Source organism: Rhinolophus ferrumequinum, chromosome 22 (assembly GCF_004115265.2).
Source record: "Rhinolophus ferrumequinum isolate MPI-CBG mRhiFer1 chromosome 22, mRhiFer1_v1.p, whole genome shotgun sequence".
NCBI lineage: Eukaryota > Metazoa > Chordata > Mammalia > Chiroptera > Rhinolophidae > Rhinolophus > Rhinolophus ferrumequinum.
Window position 1 is genome coordinate 30,753,373 of NC_046305.1, and position 23,613 is coordinate 30,776,985.

The 23,613-nt window shown below is 41.0% G+C and overlaps 1 protein-coding gene across 3 annotated transcripts in view; it reads left to right on the top strand.

The window, feature by feature from the left end:
* Positions 1–23,613, top strand: part of RIPOR2 (RHO family interacting cell polarization regulator 2) — a 192,079-nt gene that overhangs the window by 69,474 nt on the left and 98,992 nt on the right. Inside the window, exon 1 of one of the 3 annotated variants that reach the window (XM_033092500.1) lies at positions 2,064–2,247. The exons of the other annotated variants lie outside the window; for them this stretch is intronic. Within the exon in view, the coding sequence (XP_032948391.1) occupies positions 2,187–2,247 (61 nt within the window). The 5' untranslated portion in view covers positions 2,064–2,186. Of the gene's footprint in view, positions 1–2,063; positions 2,248–23,613 lie in introns of those variants that run through there. 3 annotated transcript variants of the gene reach the window in all.

Consider the following 23,613-nt stretch of genomic DNA (forward strand, 5'->3'; position numbering starts at 1 on the left):
TCCTTGGTATTAACCCAAATGAGTTAAAAACATGTCACACAAAAAACTGCACACAGATGTTTATAGCAGCTTTATTCATGACTGCCTAAACTTGGAAGCAATCAGGATGTCCTTTAGCAAATGAAACTAAACTGGTTTACCCAGACAATAGAATATTATTCAGGTCTAAAAAGAAATGAACTATCACGTTGTGAAAGACATGGAGGAAACTTAAATGCAGAAACCTTAAGTGAAAGATGCCAATCTGAGAAGTCTGCATTTTCTGTGATTCCAACTATATGACATTCTGGAAAAGGCAAAACTATGGAGACAATTAAAAGATCAGTGGTTGCCAGGGGTTTTAGGGTAGATAAATTCGCAGAGCACAGGATTTTTAGGACATTAAAACTACTCTGGGGGCCGGCCCAGTGGCTCATGCGGTTGGAGCTCCGTGTTTCTAACTCCAAAGGCTGCCAGTTCAATTTCCACATGGGCCAGTGGGCTCTCAACCACAAGGTTGCCAGTTCAACTCCTTGAATCCTGCAAGGGATGGTGGGCTCCGCCACCTGCAACTAAAGATTGAACATGGCACCTTGAGCTGAGCTGCCACTGAGCTCCCAGATGGCTCAGTTGGTTGGAGCCCGGCTCGACTCTCGCAAGGGATGGTGGGCTGCGCCCCCTTCAACTAGCAACTAGCAACAGCTGCACCCTCCACAACTAAGATTGAAAGGACAACAACTTGACTTGGAAAAAAAGTCCTGGAAGTACACACTGTTCCTCAATAAAGTCCTGTTCCCCTTCCCCAATAAAAACTTTAAAAAAAAAAAAACTGCTCTGTATGATACTATAATAGTAGATATATGTTATTTTATATTTGTCAAAACCCATAGAATGTACAATACCAAGAGTGAACCTTAAGTTAAACTATGACTGGGTGATAATGACATGTCAATGTTAATTCATCAGTTGTAACAAATGTACCACTCTGATGGAGATATCCATAATGCGGATGCTATGCATGTGTGGGAGCAGGGCGTATACAGGAAAGCTCTGTACCTTCCACTCAATTTTGCTGTGAACCTAAAACTGCTCCAAAAAATAAAGGAAATATATTAAAAATATATTAACATGTATTTTTTAAAAACCTACTCAGTAAATAAAGTTGCCAGAGGTAAACACGTTGGGTCAACAGTTCCCCACCATCATCTCTATTTGCATTTTCTGAGCCTCTGGCTGCCTGAGAGGTCTTATAAAATAACCGAGGAGCACTGGGAAACCCCTGAATGAAATTGCAGCATCACTCGGAGATTTGTGTTTAAACAGCCATACAGAACTCAGCACACTTAGGATAGTTGGGTACAGTGATGCCGGCCCCTGGAACTCACACAGAAGCTCATTGGTTTCTCCTCCCTCTGGGAGGAGCTGCCTGCTGAGTAATATTTTCTCCTTTCTCCTTTAGTGATAAAGTCTGAAGAATCAAACTGAGTAAGTATTGTGAAATGGAAGTTGTTTGACCCAAACAACTAGTTATCTATTTATTAACCATAGATTTAATTGAGCCTGTACGAGCCTAGATGTATCTTAAATGTAGCTTAAGTGCTGCAAAGTTTCTAATCCTCAAGTGCAACAGATTTTCACTGAAAAAGGCAACTATTACTGAGTAAATTAAAGCTCTGTCCCTCCAAATGCCAGCATTGGTTTAGCATAGTGGCTTGGCTTGCTTTTCTTTCAGATAAATTGTCACTGAAGCAAAACCAAGATAGGAGAAATGTGAACCCCTCTCTTTCAACATGACCCATTGTGTTCAGATTCATAAGAAAGTTAAAAGCCCACCTTTCTCTTTAAGAAAATATGAAAGTTGTGGCTTTGAAATAGAATTCATTGCGCTCAGACTTCAAGTGATATCTGTGTTTAGATCTCACCGAATCTGCAGCCCCCTTCCAGAAAAATTCCTTTCTCTCAGTGGTGAGAATAACCCCACCTGGAATGCATGCTTCAAAAGGCTCGTGAAGCCTATTCATATGAATGAAACTGCTTTCTCAGGGCTGATGCGGAAGCTGCCCTCCTCAGGGCTTAGGCAACCGAGGAAGGAAACTGCCCTGGGGGCAGTGTGGCAGTTGGGACCGTAGGGCCTGCTGCTGGGGTGGTCGGGGCTGATTCTGGGATTGATTGCCTGTCACTGCTGCACACTGACTGTCCTGTCCAAGATGCAGTCTCTGGACCCTGAGGAGCTCCTGGTCGATGAAGAGGATGATATTTTTGGTGAAGGTAAACATGTCTTTCTTACAGGAGCCATTTTAGTCTCTTTTGCTGAGCATTGACACTACTGGAAACTTCTGCCCGCTACTGGAAACTTCTGCCCTGTTTGGGCAAGGACTTGAGGACCTTGAATGAATTCTGGATGGGATGGTGGTTGCGGATATCAATCTAGACACTCAAGGAATATAACGCAAAGCAGGGGACAAAAGAATGGAATGGTTTCTCCATAAGCCTTTTGTGTGGGTGTGTCATGACTACATAAAGGTTAAGTTTAGATTGGAATATAGTACTAAATCTTTCCTTATTCCTCTTCAATGCTCTTTTGTCTAGCACTGTAGGGAAGCCCACAGCGAGGCTGCTAGGATAGCAGTTAGACAAATGGATCAGAGCAGTTCCCCATGTATCCTATTGCTTTGATCTGCACTGCCTCTGCTCTTCCGCTTTGCATCTCTCATTCTTCCTCGGACCCCAATTCTCCTGGCCTCTCCCTTTTCCTTTTCTCCTAGGCAGGGATGCTGCAGCCATGCTAGCTTCTGACACCCACCAGAAACGCCTAGTATTCCTTCTTCTTTCGCTGCTCTTCCACATGTAGACGTATGGAGTGGAGATTTGCTATAAGGGTTGTGATTTTAAGTAGCTAATCTATTAATCTACAACTTTCTTTTTCAAATGCTGTCTATGAAATTGGCCCATAGGCAAGAGTTTTTCCAGAACTTGGAGCTGTCTGAATAAACAGTAATCTGGACTCAGGGACTTCATAAATTCAGTTGTTTTCCATAAGAAACCGTATCTAGTAATTTTCTTAAAAAACTCTATCAAGTAATTTTTTAAAGGACTACTAGTAAGTTTTTAGGGGTTACCCAAGTAATACAGTTCATTGAAGAAAACTTAAAGGGTATAACATAATAAGACTTGCAATCTAATCATCTAAGATATAACCACTTTTAATGATTTGATGTCTGTCTTTCCATTATTTTGTTCTAGTTTCAAAACTATTTAAAACCATAATTTGAGTTTTTATCACAACTTAAATCAGCTTGAAGAATATCTACTGGAGCTTCGTTGCTGTTTGCCAAATTCTCAGTCTTTTGCTTTACTCTGAGGACAGGTATTTAGAGCCACTTGAAGTTTGACTTACGTTCTGTTGCTTTGCTTCCACTTGTGCTTGAAGGTGTTTTCTCTGGTTATTCCTACTTAACTATTTACTTCCCTCAGAACTTAAAAAATGTTCACAAGTAGGGCATTAAGGCTAGATTGGACAAATTGGTAATTATTCATCCAGCCTCCAAAATGCCCAGGCCACATTTCCTGCCTCAAAGGGGTTTTTCTTTTACATCTGGAGACGGTGCTAAAGAGCGCCATCTATAGACTGATGCTTGCACTACGGATTGTGTGCGCCCCACCCCTCAGAGGTCAGTCCGCAGCACAGCAGGCTTGATGAGCCTGTATGGTATCGTGAGCATTCATGAGTATTGAGGTGATTGTTTTAAACTCAGCAGCCATGTTAAAGAGTCAAGTTGGGAGACAGACAAGATTCAGATTCAAATTCTCATTTTGCCTCCTACTACCTAAGCAAGTTATTTAATTTGCTAAACTGAACCTCAGTTTCCTCAGAGGTGAATTGGGACGGCAATACCTATTGGGTTGTACAGATTATCTTCATAACAGATTCCTAATATTTGCGTTGCACTTCACATGTGACATGATTTATACTTTCCAGACTGATTATCTCATTTAATTTAATCTTCAAAGATTAGAGAGAGCATCCTTGTAAATCCAACTTCTGTGGGGTTTTTTTGTATTCGGTTTTCAGAGTCATGGCTCACATTTGCCAGTTTATGTGAAAGCTTATCCAGGAGGTCCCACATGTTAGGAAAGCTCTGTGTGGGGTAACAGTCAAGAGCTTCATCTCTGGAGTTGCACTGCCTGGGCTTTGCCACTTAATTCACTCTGTGACATTGAGCAAGTTACTTAATCTCTCTGTGCCTTAGTTTAATCATTTATAAAATGGAATACAAACCTCATAGGGTGGTGTAAGGATTAAATGTTACAGGGAAAGTGCTTTGCCTAGAACATGGTAGGTAGGTACTCAATAAATACTAACTCCTATTATATATTCACAAAAAGGCTTTATAGAGTAACTTGGAAAGTGATGTAAAAAGGGAATTTACCACAGTTTTTTCATGTCTGGTTAACCGAGTATATTCAAAATAGGACTTGTTTACAGAGCTTGAGTTTAGAAACAACTTTTCAGAGGTCTGATAGAATGGAAACAGCCCTGGAGAAGTTAGGAGTCTGCACTGTAGCCCTGCACCTGTTGTTACAAGGCTGTAGGATCTTACACAAGCCATTCATCTTCTTTGGGTCTCATTCTTCATCAAAAACAAGACGTTTGAGTATACATTCTCTTAAAATCTCATAATTTAACCTCCAACATTCTTACTTAATCCTTTCTGCCCAGATTACATCTACCTAGAGGAATTCATGCTTGCTCTAGGTGTCATCCATGATTTCAGCTCTCTTAGCATGCCTAAGAAAACAAAAAGCTTTTGGTACAGTTTCCTCTAACATAAACGAAGGAATATGCCCAGGAGCTTGTTACTAAGGCAACCATATTTCCTTGCAATGGACACATTCCTAAAAGGACCATTTCCCCCTAAAGGAACATAGATTGGAATTTAGGTCCATTTGGTTAAAAGAAAAAATAAATTCACTTAGATTTATGTACCACATAAAGATATTGGAAGAAAAAAATGAGTCATGCTCACAACATGTTGTTTAACTGCCTTTCTGAGATCCTGTTTGCTTCAGCTATTGTTTTCTGTGGTTAAAAAAAAAAGTTAAGGTTCACAGAATGAAGAAGTATTGGTGGGTAACTGCTTTTGTTGCATTTGGTGGGCGGCGGGGAGAGAGGGAGAGAGAGAGCAGTGATCCACCTACCCACCAGAAATCCCAATATTTATTTCCCGTCCTCTCCTCTCCTCTCCTCTCCTCTCCTCTCCTCTCCTCTCCTCTCCTCTCCTCTCCTCTCGTCTCCCCTCACATCCCCTCCCCTTCTCTCTCTCTCTCTCTCTCTCTCTCTCTCTCTCACACACACACACACACACACACACACACCCATCTCAAGTTTGCTTTCCAAACAACACCAACATTATCCTGCCAGTTAAAAAATGGTTACTATTGGGTAGATTCATTCTTTCTTGGGGAAATGATTGATTTGATTACCAAGATATTAAAAAAAACCAGTAAACTGGAATTAGAGGCCCCTTTCCCATTGTTGTTTCAAACTTATCAAATTAAAGGACTTTCATCTGTTTTGTCACTGTGTCTTTTTGACAGCTAGCCTAGTGTATGTTAGTTGAAATAGCTGGATGGCTAATAATAGTAATGATAACTACAACAATTTTGATGATGATGATGATGATGATGATGATGATGATGATGATGATGACAGAAAAAAGAAAAAAGTTTCAGGCACAGTGGAGGCCCTTGGCCAGCTTTCAAAAACAGAACAGAATTCATGTGTGGGATGGAACAGTTCCCCAGGTGGTCAGTTGTTAGTTTAGCAGCCAAAATTACTCCTTGGCCCAAGTTAAAGCTGCAATTACTTCTTTCCTTAGAACCACAAGCCTTCATTGCCTCCATTTTCAGCTCTGCTCAGTAATCTGTTGACAAGTGCAATGATTAGAATAATAAAACACCACAAGTTCACAGTTCTATATGCAAAGTACTTCTCAGGCTCATATATTCCTTGGAGACTCACATAAGACCTCTCTTATAGAAAGACCACAGGAAACTGCAAAGCTTTGCCAGACCTTCAAATGTTAGCCAGAGCTGGTATAATGCAGCATAGCATGAGAACAGTTTTTCTATCCTGGATCACAGTGTCTAGGATCCAGGAAGTTGGATCTAGGAAGTTGTTTCAACCTCCCCAAAGGAGGAGAACTCTCCCAGATGGAGATGAACTGTCAAAAGGAAGTACCGCCAGGGCGACCCGTTAGCTCAGTTGGTTAGAGTGAAGTGCTCTTAACAACAAGGTTGCTGGTTCGATTCCCACATGGGCCCCTGTGAGCTGCGCCCTCCACAACTATATTGAAACAACTACTTGACTTGGAGCTGATGTATCCTGGAAAAATACACTTAAAATAAATGAAAGTTTAAAAAAAAGAAAAAAAAGGAAGTCCCCTCAAACATTAGCTGCCTGTTGCTCTTAAAGTGACCAACAGGTGGTTGGAAAAACATGCAACGCACTTTGAACCAAACCTCTCTCCTTTCCCCAAGCCAAGTAAATTAACAAAATTTCCCTTTCAAAGGGAACTTCAGCTCAGAAAGAGCAAGACAATTGCAAGAGATTTATAAAAAAAAAAAAGAACTGTAAGTAGAATAGATGTCCACTTTCTGTCTTTCTGGGTAGATTGCTTATGAAGACAAGGTAGATTTAAAAAAAAAAAATGTAAACAATTATCCAATCTGTTGTAGTCTAGCATATTTTGATGTTGTTTACTGAATTACATTTGCCCTCGCCAAAATTAAAAGAAAGAAGGAAGAAGAGACTAAATTATGATTATGTATAAAACCAATAAATCCTGAAAGTTCAGACTGGTTCAGTTATATGCTCTATGGAAAAATTATTAAAAGTGTCTGCACTTTGGCTAGAGAGAGAGATGGAGCTTTTTGCTTGATTGTGGCCACGTTTTGTATCATATGAATATAATTGTTGTTATTTAGCTATGGTGGACTTTTCTCAAAAATATCCATATCTGGGGGTCTCAAGTGAACACAAGTAACCAAATTGGAGGAGGGACAGGAAGAGGTTGTCCTGGTTTCCTGGGTTGAAAAGAGTTTGTCACTCTTTGCTTTCATGATTTGCCAAAGTTGCTTGGATCAATTTCCACCCTTAGATTCCTGGATAAATGCTTTGGTTGGAAGTCATTTTCCCTGTTTTCTTTGTCACAGGGTCTGAGAGCAGACACAGACCTTCCCACAGTAATTCATGCCTATGTGACCTCTGCCTCGGATTACTGCAAAACAATCTCTTCCCATAGATGTCTAGGAAGCCTTCTTTGGCTGGTGCCAAAGAGATGGTGTCATTTCAGGGGCACAAACTAAAATAGCACATTGCACTAAAGCTATGCAGGCTCTTAGCCACCAGCCCGCCCCTGATTTATGTCCTCCAGTGACCTCACAGTGACCTATTTAGATCAGGCCAAAGCCAAAAGGGGCCAAATGTTATAAATAAAGCATTTTTTTAAATGCTTATTTAATATCTCTATGAGCAGCCAGAAAGGTCTTTTTAGGAATGGTATGTGACATACTTGAGTATGTCTTCTATAGGACTTGAGTCGAAAAGTAAAAGTATATGTATATCCATTGTATGTGTGACAAAATAATCTTTTTTACAGAAAAAGAAATGTATAGTTGTTATGACCAAAACAGTGTAACAAATTGAGAGTATTGTCCTTCCTCCTTAATAGAAGTCACTTCACTTACTCAAGTCAGCATATTCACTAAAGAGGTGTGGTTTATCTAGTTAACCACACCTCATGTGTTCTATTGTGCATAGCAAGTGTCAGCTTATTCAACTTCTTGTTTATTTTTGGATGGCTAAATTTTGCCTATTGATTGTTTACCAAACAGCTGTGATATTTAACAAAGATGTTTACAATTCAATCATTTCAGAGGAGGTATTAAAGAAGGAAAAGGTATTAGTTGAGTCAAATTGAAATGACTATTGCAAGTACAAGAAAAAAGGCAGAGAAGGGTTGGAGAGGAAAAAAGAAAAATAGTGACTGGTCCTGGCAAGTAAAAATGGAGAGAAGAAAGCAAAACCCAAAATGCAGGTGTTGGTGTGATATGGTACATTCATTTACTTTCTTGACATCCAGCATGTTCCAGGCTGTATTGGGAGATGGTTTCGGGGGGGAGGGGGTGCTGGAATGTGGATGTGCCCAGCTGACTAGGAGAGTGATGATTGAACAGCATGTGTACATCAGAGTGAAGGAGGGTTTGTCCAGAATCTGAAGTGTTCAGTGTTCGATCCTTGTCGATAGACAAGCCAGGTTATTTAAGCTGAAAAACCACTTCATTTTTTGTTGTGTAGAGAGAGCATATTTTATCAGTCATCTAGAATTTCCCTTCAAGAATAAAAGAACCATCTACTTGATCATTTTTAGATATTGTTAAGAGAAAGATTTTGACCTATGGGTTACAGGGCCATCTTTTCACTGCAATTTTTCCTTCTTAGTTTTTGGATCATTGGGAGTTAAACGTTTAAATATTTATACTATACAATTCAAACAGCAAGAGGGAAAGACCAGCTGGTCCCTTTCCCCTCTTGACTTCATTCTAAACTGTCCATTCAGTAAAAAGTACTGAGCTAAGAAACAGGGAGAAAATAACTCGACTTTCCTATCACAGATTGAGTCAGCTGGCTGAACAGTTGAATATAATTATTTTTTCTCTATAAACTGGCAACTCTGAGAGGAAGTAAATATGAAAATGTTTTCTATGGTGGGATTCTTCTTTTTATAACAGCACAATGAATCAATAGAACGGTATTTGAAGAACAGTACATCAAAGAATCAAATATGCAGATATGACTTTTGGAAGGTGCTCTCAACCACTTTCACACTTTCAGATAAATTACATGACTGCTATGTTAGGAAAAACAATTTTTTTTCCTTCAGTGTCTGGTTTACAGGCTGAAGGGTACCAAGGAAATTTCTGGGGTGGGACATGTCTAGGCCCCCTATAAATCTCCATTAGCATCTTTAAAAACTGAAAAATAAATTAGAATTTTAAATCTTGATATAAAGCATGATAAAAAGCTTTTTCAGAAAACATTGCTATTTTGAATGATCTGCACTTTACTGAGTAAAAAATTGTACGCTTGCTCTGCAAACAGTGTCCAGTGGAGGGCCAGACCCCTTTTCCAGCCATATTGCTATACCTTATAAGTACTTTGCATACAAAAATTCTAAAGCCACCATTGTTTTTAAATCTTTGATTTTTACCATTCGGACTTTCAAACTGAGGGAAAGTAGCATAGTAGAAAGAGCAGAATATTTGGACTTAAAAGACCTAGTTCAACTTACTAGTAGTTTGACTTTAGGCAAGTTATCTAACTTTTCAAAAGCTTCACTTTCCATCTTCCATATGGAGATGATGATAATTATGGTGATGCTTATGAGGATGGGGTAGTGGATGTGGTCTTGATGGCAATGGGGATGGTCGGGCTGGTAGTGATGATGGTGATGAAGATTATGATGGTGGTGGTGGTAATGTGATATTGATGATGGTAGTGATGGTGATGATGATGGTGGTGAGGATGGTGATAATGGTAGTGATGATGGTGATGATGATGATGATGGTGATGTGATGAAGGTGATGATGGTTGTCATCTCCTCAAAAATTACTATGAAGTTAAATGAGATAACATATGAAATAATGGAAAACTATTAAGGGCTTACTGTATAAGTGTGGAGGCAAAGAATAATATCTTTAACAATATACAATCATTTTACTATGATTTTCTCAGCTGTCTCAACCTGTCAAATCTATACAATTTCCCTCTTCTACTCCTGGCCTGTGATTAACAAAGACACAAGCTAATAAGACCACAGCCATTGAGATTGCTCACTTCAAATGCTTTCCTGAGAATACAGAGGTGTGTGTAGCTCATAAATTAACAAATCTTATCTCCACTATGTGACCAAGGCAGGTCTCAGAATATAAATCCATTGCGTGGCACAGAACAAGTATGTGATGTCCTACCCATGTTTTATTGCTTTTACAAATTTGGTCTCCCTCTGAAAATTATTTGAATATTGAAGAATAATATACATTATGGCAGTTTTCTTTTTATTTCCTTTTTTTAAAATTTTTGTGCTTTATTGCAATGCCAGATATACTTTTAAAAATCAATTTATTGGGGAATAGTGTGTTTCTCCAGGGCCCATCAGCTCCAAGTGGTTGCCCTTCAATCTAGTTGTGGCGGTGAAGCTCAGTTCCAAGTCCAGTTTCCATTTTTAATCTTTAGTTGCAGGGGGCACAGCCCACCATCCCATGGGGGGAATTGAACTGGCAACCTTGTTGTTAAGAGCTCACACTCTAACCAACTGAGCCATTTGGCCACCCCTCCAGAAGCTCAGCGGCTGCTCGTTGTTTTCAATCTAGTTGTGGAGGGTGCAGCTTACTGGCCCATGTGGGATTCGAACCAGCAACCCTGATGTTCAGAGCTCGTGCTCTAACCAACTGAGCCATCCAGCCACCCCAATGGCAGTTTTCTTATGGATAGAGTCTCTTTGCCTTGGTCATGAATGCTGGAGGCAAAGAATAACATCTTTAACAGCATCGTTAACAATATACAAACCCTATTCCCTGAATAAATATTTGCTTGAAGTAAACACACCACAGATACTGCCTCCCCAGCACTACTTTACAGAGTTCTTTTAGTTTTTATTTTTGTGTTTTGTTTTGTTTTTTAATGATTTGTATTTTTCAATTACAGTTGACATACAATATTATATTGGTTTCAAGATTACAACATAATGATTACACATTCACCCTGATAAATCTAGTACCCATCTGACACCATACAGTTACAATGTTATTGACTATATTCCTTATGCTATATATTACATCCCCGTAACTGTTTTGTAACTACCAATTTGTACTTTTTAATCCCTTCCCCTTTTTTCCTCATTTTCTCACCCTCTTCCCCCATCGGGCAACCATCAAAATGTTCTCTGGATCTATGAGTTTGTTTCTGTTTTGTTGGTTCATTTATTTTGTTTTTTAGATTCCACATATACATGAAATCACATGGTATTTGTCTGTCTCTGTCTGACTTACTTCACTCAGCATAATACCCTATAGGTGCATCCACGTTGTTGCAGATGGCAAGATTTCATTCTTTTTTATGGCTAAATAATGTTCCATTGTATATATGTACCACTTCTTTATCCATTCATCTATTGATGGACACTTAGGTGGCTTCCATATCTTGGCTATTGTAAATAATGTTGCAGTGAACATATATATGCATATGACTTTTAGAATTAGTGTTTGGGGTTTCTTCAGATAAATACCCAGAAGTGGAATTACTGGGTCCTTCTTTGTCTCTTGTTATAGCCTTTGTTTTAAAGTCTATTTTGTCAGGTATAAGTATTTCTACCCCAACTTTTTTTTTTTCACTTCCATTTTCATAAAATATCTTTTCCTATCCCTTTACTTTTAGTCTGTGTATCTTTCTATGTGAAGTGAGTCTTTTGTAGGTAGCATATGTAAGGGTCTTGTTTTCTTATCCATTCATCCACCCTAGATCTTTTGATTGGAGCCCTTAATCCATTTACATTTAATGTAATTGTTGATAGATGTGTAGTTATTCCCATTTGATTATTCATAATTTTTATCCTTTTCTTCTTCTTCTTCTTCTTCTTCCTCTTCCTCTTCCTCTTCCTCTTCCTCTTCCTCTTCCTCTTCTTCTTCTTCTTCTTCTTCTTCTTCTTCTTCTTCTTCTTCTTCAAGAAGTCCTTTTAACATTTCTTGTAATACTGGTTTGGTGGTGATGAACTCCTGTAGCTTTTTCTTGTGTGGGAAGCTCTTTATCTCTCGTTTGATTCTAAATGATAACTTTACTGGGTAGAGTAATCTTGGTTGTAGGTCACTTTGAATACTTCCTGCCAATCCCTTCTGGCCTGAAAAGTTTCTGTTGAGAAAATCAGATGAAAGTCTTAGGGGAGCTCCCTTGTAGGTAACTTTTTCTTTTGCTGCTTTTAAGATTCTCTCTGTGTCTTTACCTTTGGAATTTAAATTATCATGTGTCTTAGTGTGGGCCTCTTTTGGGTTCATCTTGTTTGGGACTCTTTGTCTTTCCTGTGCTTGTATGTCCATTTGCTTCACTAAGTTAGGGAAGTTTTTAGTCATTATTTCTTCAAATAGGTTTTTTTTTTTTTTTTTAAAGATTTTATTGGGGAAGGGGAACAGGAATTTATTGCGGAACAGTGTGTACTTCCAGGCCTTTTTTTCCAAGTCAAGTTGTTGTCCTTTTGATCTTAGTTGTGGAGGGTGCCATTCAGCTTCAAGTTGTTGTCCTTTTCAGTCTTAGTTGTGTGCAGCTCAGCTCCAGGTCCAGTTGCAGTCGCTAGTTGCAGAGGGCACAGCCCACCATCCCTTGCAGGAGTCGAACCTGCAACCTTATGGTTCAGAGGACACGCTCCAACCAACTGAGCCATCTGGGAGCTCAGCAGCAGGTCAGTTCAAGGTGCCGTGTTCAATCTTAGTTGCAGGGGGCGCAGCCCACCATCCCTTGCAGGAGTCGAACCTGCAACCTTATGGTTCAGAGGACACGCTCCAACCAACTGAGCCATCTGGGAGCTCAGCAGCAGCTCAGTTCAAGGTGCCGTGTTCAATCTTAGTTGCAGGGGGCGCTGCCGACCATCCCTTGCAGGAGCTGAGGAATCGAACTGGCAACCTTGTGATTGACAGCCCAAGCTCCAACCAACTGAGCCATCCGGGAGGCAGCTCATCTCAAGGTGCCGTGTTCAATCTTAGTTGCAGGGGGTGGAGCCCACCATCCCTTGCGGGACTGGAGGAGTTGAACCGGCAACCTTGTGGTTGAGAGCCCACTGGCCCATGTGGGAATCAAACTGGCAGCCTTCGGATTTAGGAGCATGGAGCTCCAACCACCTGAGCCACCGGGCCGGCCCTTCAAATAGGTTCTTGATCCTTTGTTCCCTCTCTTCTCTTTCTGGTACTCCTATGATGTGAATGTTGTTAGGCTTGATGTTGTCCTAGAGGTCCCTTAAACTATCTTCATTTTTTAAATTCTTTTTTCTTTTTGTTGTTGTGATTGGGTATTTTCTGCTATCTTGTTTTCCATATCAGTGATTTGAACCTCTGCTCCATCTAATCTATTGTTGATTCCTTCTAATTTTTTTTTTTTTTAAGGTTTTATTGGGGAAGGGGAACAGGACTTTATTGTCAGTGTGTACTTCCAGGACTTTTTCCAAGTCAAGTTGTTGTCTTTTCAATCTTAGTTGTGGAGAGCGCAGCTCAGCTCCAGGTCCAGCTGCTGTTGTTAGTTGCAGGGGGCACAGCCCACCATCCTTTGCGGGAGTCGAACCGGCAACCTTGTGGTTGAGAGGACACGCTCCAACCAACTGAGCCATCCAGGAGCTCAGCAGCAGCTCAGCTCAAGGTGTCTGCCGTGTTCAATCTTAGTTGCAGGGGGCGCAGCCCACCATCACTTGTGGGAGTCGAGGAATCAAACCGACAACCTTGTGGTTGAGAGCCCACTGGCCCATGTGTGAATCAAACCAGCAGCCTTTGGCGTTAGGAGCATGGAGCTCCAACCACCTGAGCCACTGGGCTGGCCCCCTCTAATGTATTCTTTATTGCAGTTATTGTATTTTTCATTTCTGACTGGTTCTTTTTTATATTTCTTATCTCAATTTTTATGTTTCATATCTCTTTGTTGAAGTTCTCCTTGAGATCTTTTTAACCAGTGTTTTGAGCTCTGCATCTTGTAGATTACTTGTCTCCATTTTGTTTAGTTCTTTTTCTGGAGGTTTGCTCTGTTCTTTCATTTGGGATATGTTTCTTTGTCTCCTAATTTTGGCTGTCTCCTTGTGTTTTTTTTTTCTCTACATAATAGGTAGAGCTGTTATGTCTCCTACTCTTAGTAGAGTGGCCTTACGTAGTGAGGTGTCCTGTGGGGCCTAGTGGCAGACTCCCTGGTCATCTGAGCTGGGTGCTCCGGTTCTGTCCCTTATGTGGGTTGTGTGTGCCCTCCTATTGTAGTTCAGCCTTGATTGCTGCTGGCACATCAGTGAAAGGGATTGACACTTGGGCTAATTGGTTATGAAAACTGGCCATGACTACAATGGAGGAGGTGTTTTCCAGGGGCTGACCCTACAGGCAGGATTCACTTTAGCACAGCTCTGTTGCCTTCCCAGTCTGCTCTTTGGGTATGTCGTTTGTGGAAGTGGTTCCATGATGCTCTGGTGTAGTCTGAAGCTGGCCACTTAATATATTGGTATCAGGGCCTCTTGGGAATGGCTCTGGTGAAGGCCAAGGTCAGCTGCTGCCTGTGCTCTGCCCAGGGCCACTTGGTATGAGCTAAAAAGTAATCTGCAGGTGGTTGCAATTTGTGCTGGGCTTGGAGGTTCCCAGGAGAGGCTAAGCTGTGCACTGAGGCTGACTGCAAAACTAGAGCTATGGGCCATGCTGAGACCAGATGATGCTTATTTAGGGTTTATGAATGTTTGAGAGATTTTAGAGTCTGCAGCATGAGCCAAAACAGTCCATTTGTATGGAAAAGCCACTGCAAGCTGCTTGGTTGGGTCTGCAAGTTGTGTGGGGTGTTGTCTTAGGAAATCACCAGGGCAAGGCGAAGAGTGTTAGCCAAGTTGATGGGGACCCAGATATGGCATCAGCCTAAGTATTCACTCTGGGTGGTGGGAGGGCTGTACATAGGAAAATGGCTTCTGCTGGCACTTCTATCTGGAAGAAAGCTGCCCCTCTAGCCCTTGCCTTGAAGCCAGACAATTCAGTTTCTTCCAGTATGTCTTTGTGCCTTTTGAGCTGCTGCCCCAGCACTGGAGCTCAGAGCAAGTGAGTCCGTCAGCAAGCAAGTCCATGTGAGAGCCATTAAGAGGGTCTCCAGGTGTCCTCCATCTCACTCAGCCACCATCTCTGCTGGTTTTACGGACAGAAGTTTTGGGGACATCTCTTCTAGGCACTGGAATGCTTGGCTGGAGAGCCTGGTGTGGGCCTGGGACCAAGCTCACTCCTCAGAGGGGACCTCCGCAGCCAAGATCTCCCTCCTGATTTTTAACCACCACACGTGGGCATGGGACCAGCCTGTTCAGGTCTATGCCCCTCCCACCAGTCTAAATGTGGCTTCTTCTTAGTTATAGGACTTATATGTTCAGATAGACTTCAAGTGATACTCATTGATGGTTGTTCTGTAGTTTAGTTGTGATTTTGATGTGGTTTACAAAGTTCTTTTAAAAAAGTAATCTGAGAAAGGCTGGGCTTCCTATATTTGTTAAAACATTTCCAATTTAAAGATAACACCCATTGAAAAAAAATTTTTTTAATTGGGGAATACTGGGGAACAGTGTGTTTTTCCAGGGCCCATCAGCTCTAAGTCAAGTCATTGTTCTTTCAATCTAGTTGTGGAGGGCACAGCTCAGCTCCAAGTCCAATCGTCGTTTTCAATCTTAGTTGCAGGGGGCACAGCCCACCATCCCATGTGGGAATTGAACTGGCAACCTTGTTGCTGAGAGCTTGTGCTCTAACCAACTGAGCCCATCCGTTCGCCCCAACACCCACTGAAATTTGAGTTATATATATGTTATAGCATTTTAGGATAGTAATTAAGATTTTAAACAAATCTTCTACACTGTCCCCTCTAGTGGTATTTTGTTTTGTTTTTACTTCCATTGCTTTTTTAATATTTTCAATGGTAAAACCTCCTGGAGGAAATCACAATAATCCATGTATGCATATTGTTGTGTAAATATATTAATATGCATGCACATGTACAGGAGGACAAACATTAGCTCAGTTGTTTAATAATCCTGCATAGGGCAGAGCACAAGTTAATAGGATCAACCTGCTGTGAACTAACCAACAAATACTTATTGAGCACCACTCAGTGAAAGTTAGGACCAGGGCACAAAACTGGTCAGTTAAGTCAGAAATGGAACCAGTTTTAGCCAGGTGGACTAGAAATGGATCAACTCAAATCGTCCCCATTCTTGGAAAGACAACTGCCTGTTTCTGTCCAGTCTGCAAGATAAGAATGGTTCTTACAGATGAGCCTTTGCAATTGATTTGATGATAGGAACACTATTTCTGAACTCCAATTAAGCAAAATGTTATCCCAAAGAAAAGGAATTCCATTCTTCTCCTTAGCGGGGGAAAAGAAAAATCTTAATAATTATTATATTTTGAGTTTCTTCCAAAAAAAGTGAAATTTTTTTCCCTCATAATATGGAATTATATACATAAATTCCTTGGTTTGTTGTTGTTGTTGTTGTTGTTTGTTTGTTTGTTTACTTCTTGGCCCACAAAACATAAATTTTACTGTCTGGCTCCTTACAAAAACAGCCTGGCAACCCCGGTTCAGGTCATCAACTTCCAAATCATTTTGCCTCTTACATCACTGAGAATTTCTTAACCATCTCTCTCTCCAGCCCTTTCCCTTCTCACTCCTGTTGAGAGGGTCTTTTCATCGTTACACGTCCATTTAAGATGAGATTTGTCCCCATCCCGACTTGTTATTTAGACATTCTTTTTAAGAGACTATGTCACCATATTACATTACTCTATAAAACAAACTGGAAGAATGATGAAAAATCAGTGGTCCAAGACAAAACCAAAGACAGCGTGACCTGAGTGGGAGAGGGCAGAGAAAGCAACATCACTTAAGGGAGGAAAGAAACACAGTAGGACCGAGAATCTATTCTCCCAGGCCATCAACGAATTAAGTGAGAGAAGACAGCACACAGGAAACGTCCAGGGTCCTGCCCACTTATACCTCTGCATCATTAAAGGAATCTCCTCCCCATTTGACTCTTTCAGTTCACATGGCTCCAAGAACTGAAGCCCTTGGAATTCCTCATGTAGTGAGAAATGACTGATGCATGAGTATGACTCAAAGTCATCTTTTTGGCTTTTCCTCACATACCACTCCAAATCTGCCCACTCATCAAAGAGAAATGGTGCCAGACCTCAGAGGCATAGCCTAAAGAAACGCAAATTGGAAATACCTTACCTCTACATTAGGAGATTACATAGGATTAGCAGAATTTTGATCATCCCAAAACAGCGCTGGCTCATGACCATGGTCCTTCATCTTTAAGGCAGATGGGTGTGTGTCCTCTCCGCCTGCATGTTAATTTGAGGACAAGGAAGCCTTTTCAAAACAGGCACGAAGGAGAGAATGAAAAGCACAGCTATACATACCCACGCACTTTTAGTGAGGGCCACTTGGCTCCCGGTTGCTAAGCTTTAGAAGAAGCAGCAATGTTTAGCTCTCTTAGGCATCTCTGAGAAGTTCTAACTTACCAGAGGGGAAAAACATCTTGCTGTTAAAAAGGTTAGGGAGGGGCGGCCGGTTAGATCAGTTGGTTAGAGCGTGGTGCTCTTAACAAAGTTGCTGGTTCGAACCCCACATGGGCCACTGTGAGCTGCGCCCTCCACAACTAGATTGAAACAACTACTTGACTTGGAGCTGATGGGTCCTGGAAAACACACTTAAAATAAATTTAAAAAACAGGTTAGGGAGCCATCGTGCACTGCCAGTGAGAATATAGAATGGTGCAGCTGCTATGAAAAACAGTATGGTGGTTCTTTTAAAAATTAAAAATAGAACTACTATATAACCCAGCAATTCCACTTTTGGTTATAGACCCAAAAGAATTGAAAGCAAGGTCATGAAGAGATATTTGTATATCCATGTTCATAGCAGCATTATTCACAATAGCCAAAATGTAGAAACAATTCAAGTATCCATCGACTGACTGCTCAATGGGCAAACAAAATGTGGTATATACATTCAATGGACTAATATTCAGCCTTAAAAAGGAAGGACATTCTGACACATGCTGCAATCTGGATAAACCTGGAGAACATTAAGCTAGGTGAAAGAAGCCAGTCACAAAAAAACAAATACTGTATGGGTCCACTATATAAGGTATCTAGAACCATCAATTCTTAGAGACAGGAAGTAGAATGGTGGTTGCCACGGGTTAGGGGGATGGGAGAACGAGAGAGTTGTTTAATAGGTATAGAGTTTCAGTTTTCCAAGATGAAAAAAGCTCTGGAGATTGGTTGTACAACAATACGAATATACTTAACACTACTAAATTGTACACTTAAAAATTATAAAGATGGTAAATCTTATGTCATATGCATTTTACCACACTAAAAAGAGAGAGAGAAAGAGAGAGAGAGTTAGGAATGGGTACATCAAAAAACAGGAAAGAGCCAGGCATTCCTGAAAGTCTGTAGAACAATTGTTTTTTCTTGAAACATGTAAATTTCACAGTAGGGAACTGAATTTCCAAGTGAGATAGATGTGGTTCTGATTCTACACCAAGGCTGGGCATATCTGACACAATCCTAGAAAGATTATATAGGCTATATAACCTATATAAGCTTTTCCATCAAGCCTTGAGTTCACGAATGCAATACAAATTGCTCACAACCACTGAAAGGAGATTAAAGGAAAGGTCAGAGGGGAGGCCTGGGTAATTTTGGTAGGCTTCTTGGAGGTATTTGAAGTAGAGAGTTTGATATCCTTGGGAGCACTGTTATGATAAGCATGATAATCGTGGAAGTGCTTCCATGACTCTCCATCTTCATGTGGCTTCCTGTATTTGGTGCAGTGCTCAGCAAGTTAAAATGCTTGCATGTCTTGCTCTTTTACTCCAAAGCTGTACTTCCATAGACCCTCAGCTGGAAGAGAACTAAAGAGGTTTTTGGTCTCTCTCATAGAAGCAAGCAACAGGTCAATTCTTTTTGCTAAACTCCATCCCTTTTTTCCCTTTCTCAGGGAGATGTACCAGCCTCCCTCCGTCACACACCCATTCAACAGTCAAGAGTTTGCAGTCAGCACATTTGCTCTTATTTTAACTCAAATCCCCCGAGTGATGTCTTCAATCACTTCTCTTTATTCTAATCCTGGGGAAAATTGTTCTTCCTCCTGTAAGATAGTCTGTTGTACCCTCAAAAACCATTAAAAGAACATATTAACGTGCCAGTAACTCTCCAAACACTGAAATAGCTAGTCAAATACTTGCATTCCACCAGGCACTTGAGTTGAGTTAAATGCGAGATCTAGGCTGAGAAGAGGACCTGTGTACTCTGAGTGATAAAGAGTCTGCATGTCTGTGAATTAGGATCTGAAACATAGAGGTATGTGGCCTCCAGCTGTTGAATTTGAATTCCTTTTGAATACTGCATCCACAGCTGTGAGGCCCTTCTCAGAGAGTCCAATGCCCAGTTGGTGATATCCTCATTCTAACTTGGCCACAGTCTTGGGTGCAGAGAACATTCAAGAGCAGGTGTTCAGTTTATCTTCCTCAAGCAGTCCCTTGAGGCTCGTTGAGAGAGGGTCAGTGAAATATATAAGGCCATCATCCCCCAGCCCTGGTGCTGTTAGCAGACAGCTATTTCAGCCTCTTCCTGTTGCCACTAATGAAAACATAATGGGGATTCCGTGAGAGATATTTAACTGGATTGCTAGGGGAGGCCACACTGTTTGGAGATTTGCTTAACCCAAAGCACTTACATTCATTACTATGGCGGTGAAATTTTCACCTCTAGCGGCCTCAGCATGAATGACCTATTTTGAATGTGATAGCTGATGGCACTTGAGGGGTGTGAATAATGTATTCAGTGCAAGAGCCCTGTCAATGTGATATTGCAGCAGCTCTACCTGTCTGGCTAATTATGGAGGGGGAAAGGGCTCTGTTCTGTTTTCATAGCTCCTATCCAGAGTTGCCAGGGAGGAGGATTGTGTGTGAGTAGAAAAGGGAAGAAGGGAAATGGGGCCAGGCCACTGCTACCAAAGAAGTCTTTACGGGCTGAGCAAGCTGTGGGCAGGGTCAGATTTCCACTTTCACCTCCACAGAGTGAAACTGTGTGGCCCACAGAGATGATCTAGTATCCAGTCTCCAACTTTGCATAAAATGTATGTTAGTGGGGGGAAGTGTAGGTTGTGAAGGAGTGATTTAGGAAACAAAGAGACACTAGATCCTGAAGCCAGCAAAGATACCGAATGGTTTCTAGGCCTCACAGTGGAGGCACTGGCTTTCTAAACATACAGCTGGATTCACGGCTGGAGAGCAGGAACATGAGGGCAGCAGCACAGAGGAACAGAGCAAAGAAGCAGAAGGAACCTCAGTCATGGCCTCAGAGTCTTTTCCCTGCGTTTTAAGCTACCTTGATGTCCTCTGTCACTTTCTACCTTTGCTTGAATTGTAGTAACAACTCATTTAACCTCACTGAGACCTGTTTCAGATGTTAATTGGACTCCAAAATAATGTCCATGAAGATTGTGAAGATAACAGCCAGCAACAAAGTTTTAAGTAATATGGCTTTTGAGCCTGAAATTCATCCTAAAATCACCTCCTAAAGTTAAGGCCTCAACATTATGAATTAGAGAGGACCGACCTTTGGAAAGATTTTTGCATAGCTGGGGGCAGTAAGTTAGGAAAGGAATTAAACAGATTCTGTGCAACAACAGCTCTAGCCTGAAATTGAAAGGTAATGAAAATAATTAAAGGAGTTACCTGAAGAAAAAATATATTTAAAGTATGAATGACTGGATAAAACCAGATCTTTAAACTTTCAATAATCAATAGGCAGTTATTAATGTGTACCAATCAGAGCACTATCAGGAACCTGATGGCTCCCTAGAATTAAAATAATTCAAGGAAGGTTTCTTTACAAAAAGATGACTTACAAAGGTGTGAGTGGCTTGTGGGGAGGCAGAGGGCACAGTGGGACCTGCGCCATTGCTGGGTCCAAAGAATGGGAGAAGAAGAGGTTGCTAGAAACTGCAAGGAGAGAGGGCTGTATAGAGAGAGTGACCTCACAGGGAGGAGCCAGGGAATTGATTAATCACCTCACTTCTTTCCTTTTCCTGTCTCCCTCCCATTAGTGCTCCGCATTGGTCAAACCCAACTGTACATCACAGATCAGGGCAGTTGTTCATGTGGTCCAGATAGTGGAGCCTCCAGGGCAGACAGCAGAGGAGAGAAAGTTGGAGAGCAGACAGAAAGGGGCAATGTGAGATACCCTGCAAGCCAGGGACTGCATTGGGTCTGGGGACACAATATAAATAAATCACCTTGGAGAGCCTTACAGACAAATCTATTCTTTTATGTTTCCTCTAATAATGAGAGAAAAGGGAAGGGATTTATTATAAAAAGAAAGTCAATTTAGAACCTTAAAAAAAGCCTTTATATCAAGTACCTAGGATTGTTTTTACACATATATTGATAGTTTCCAATCACTTCTACATTCATTTTGAATCATTTTATACTTATGCTAATATATTTGTGTCATAATTTTTATTGAATTAAATTTTACCTTCAGCCTTATAGGAATTAGTAAAGTTAATGCTCTGCCAAAAAGTTTGTCAGTCTAGATTGGAGGCTTCAAAACGTGCTCTGAGGACCCCTGAGGTTTCCCCAAAAGTCTTGCAGGGGGTACCCAAGATCCTCAACGATTTTGAAAAATATAAAAGGATTTAGACTAGATTATGTTGTATATAAACATGTCTATGTATAAAAACATGTAAACTATAAAATGGCCAATCCAGATTACGTTATAGTGTTATTTTGGTCTTAAGACCAAAAAGTTGAAAACTGCTGGTTTAAATCATAGTATTACAAAAACCGACCTCTACATGTAATTTAATAATAATAATATATGAGAAGGAGTGCCTGGATGGTTCAGCTGGTTAGAGCATGAGCTCTGAACAACAGGGTTGCTGGTTCGATTCCCACATGGGCCAGTTAGCTGCGCCCTCCACAACTAGATTGAAGGACAATGACTTGGAGCTGATGGGCCCTGGAGAAACACACTGTTCCCCAATATTCCCCAATAAAAAAAAAATTTTTTTAAATACTATATGAGAAATACAATCTCAGGTTTCTAGAGAGAAGAGGATTTTTTGCTGTAATGCATTTAGGGCATATTTTATTTCCTGTCAGCTTTGAATATTTTGCTGATTATTTTCCATCCATGCATCCTCCAGGTCATTTGGTGTAGAGCCAGAAGTGGGGTAGAATGGGGTTCAGGGTCAGGGTAAACTGAGTGCATAGGCCTGATTTCAGCACCCCTGAGACATTCATTGCTGGTACACACTAAAATGCTACTGACACAATGTTGGCCACAAAAGTTTCCCACTGTGCAAGCAGATAAGTGTGACAATGATAGAGAAACAACAGCCTGCGGTAGTCACTCCCTGGAGGACCTTATCATCAGTACCTGACATGGGCAAAGGAAAATGGGGTCTTGCTCTCATCAGTTCAGAAAGTCCTAAGCAAGACGTAGCTGACACTGGTCAGGGGGAAACATACTTCTGTAGGTGCAACTCTGATGCCAGTAAATGCAGGCCTGTAATGCTCTTTTTTTTTTCAGTAGAAAAGGTGACAGAAGCCAGCAGGGGCATTTTATGCTCTCACTCCACATCTAGTCAACATTTATTGACTATTCTCCAAACCATTGTTATAGAGGTTACAATACTGTAAGTGGCACTAAGCGTAGTTCCTGACATTAAGGAGCTTATAAACTAATGAGGAAAAGGATACCAAATAGCTATGACAGAAGGAAGATATGAGATTGGGTCTGTATTGAGGGGACACAGTACTTACAGGAGGGTCAAGGAAGATGTCATGAAAGAGGTATTGTTTGAACAGGTCTTTAAAAGCCAGGCAGGATTTTTAGAGACAAACAGCAGAGCTAGGAGACACTCAGCAGAGACTTTCCAGGCAGTTGAAATGGCCTGAGCAAAAAGATGGAAGCAGGAACTGTCAAATGTGAGAGCCAAAAGGAAGCTTGGCGATCAAATTGTCTAAACCCTTCATTCGACAGGTAAGGACACTGAGATCACAAAGATTGTGATTTGCCCTACATTTGCTATTGGTAGAACCAAAATAGAACCCAAGCGTCTTAATTCGAAGTCCAAGACTCTTTCCAGGGCTATTCCCTGGACACTGAGCATAGTAGGATGAGCTTAGGGCTGGCATTGCAGAGTGGTAAGGTGCAACTGCAAAGATTTCTAGAACCACACCATAGTGCCAAGGAGGCTGGACATCTGTCTGGACCTTATCCAGACCAGTGTTTCCCAAAGTGTGTTCTGGCACGATTGCCCCAGAACCATTAGTGTGCTTGTTAGAAAGACTGATTTAGAACGGAAAGGAGTGTGACTTGAAAATCTGTATTTTAAACTCCTTCCCAAAGTGATTCTTATGCTCTTCATAAATTAGAAAATTAAAAATACCGAGAAATAGAGAATGATTGTCGGAGGAGCAAATAAAGAATTAGTAGGTGTGAGCAGGTGGAGGGTGAAGAGCGATAGTATGAGAAAGGAATTGGAAAATCTTAGAACTAGCAACATTCTAAGCCATGATTTGGCTCTGCTTTGGGGTGGCCATATAACTGTAAAGAAAAGTCTAGAGAAAATAGAGAATAGAATAGAGAAGAATAGAGAAGGAATTTCAAAATCAGTGTGATAGACCTGCTATCCACGTGGATATTAAGCATCATAGTTATGAAGAGAGATTGTCTGATTACCTCTCTTCAGCACTAGTCAACTAGACCAGGAGTCAAAACTAGAATGCCTCATCA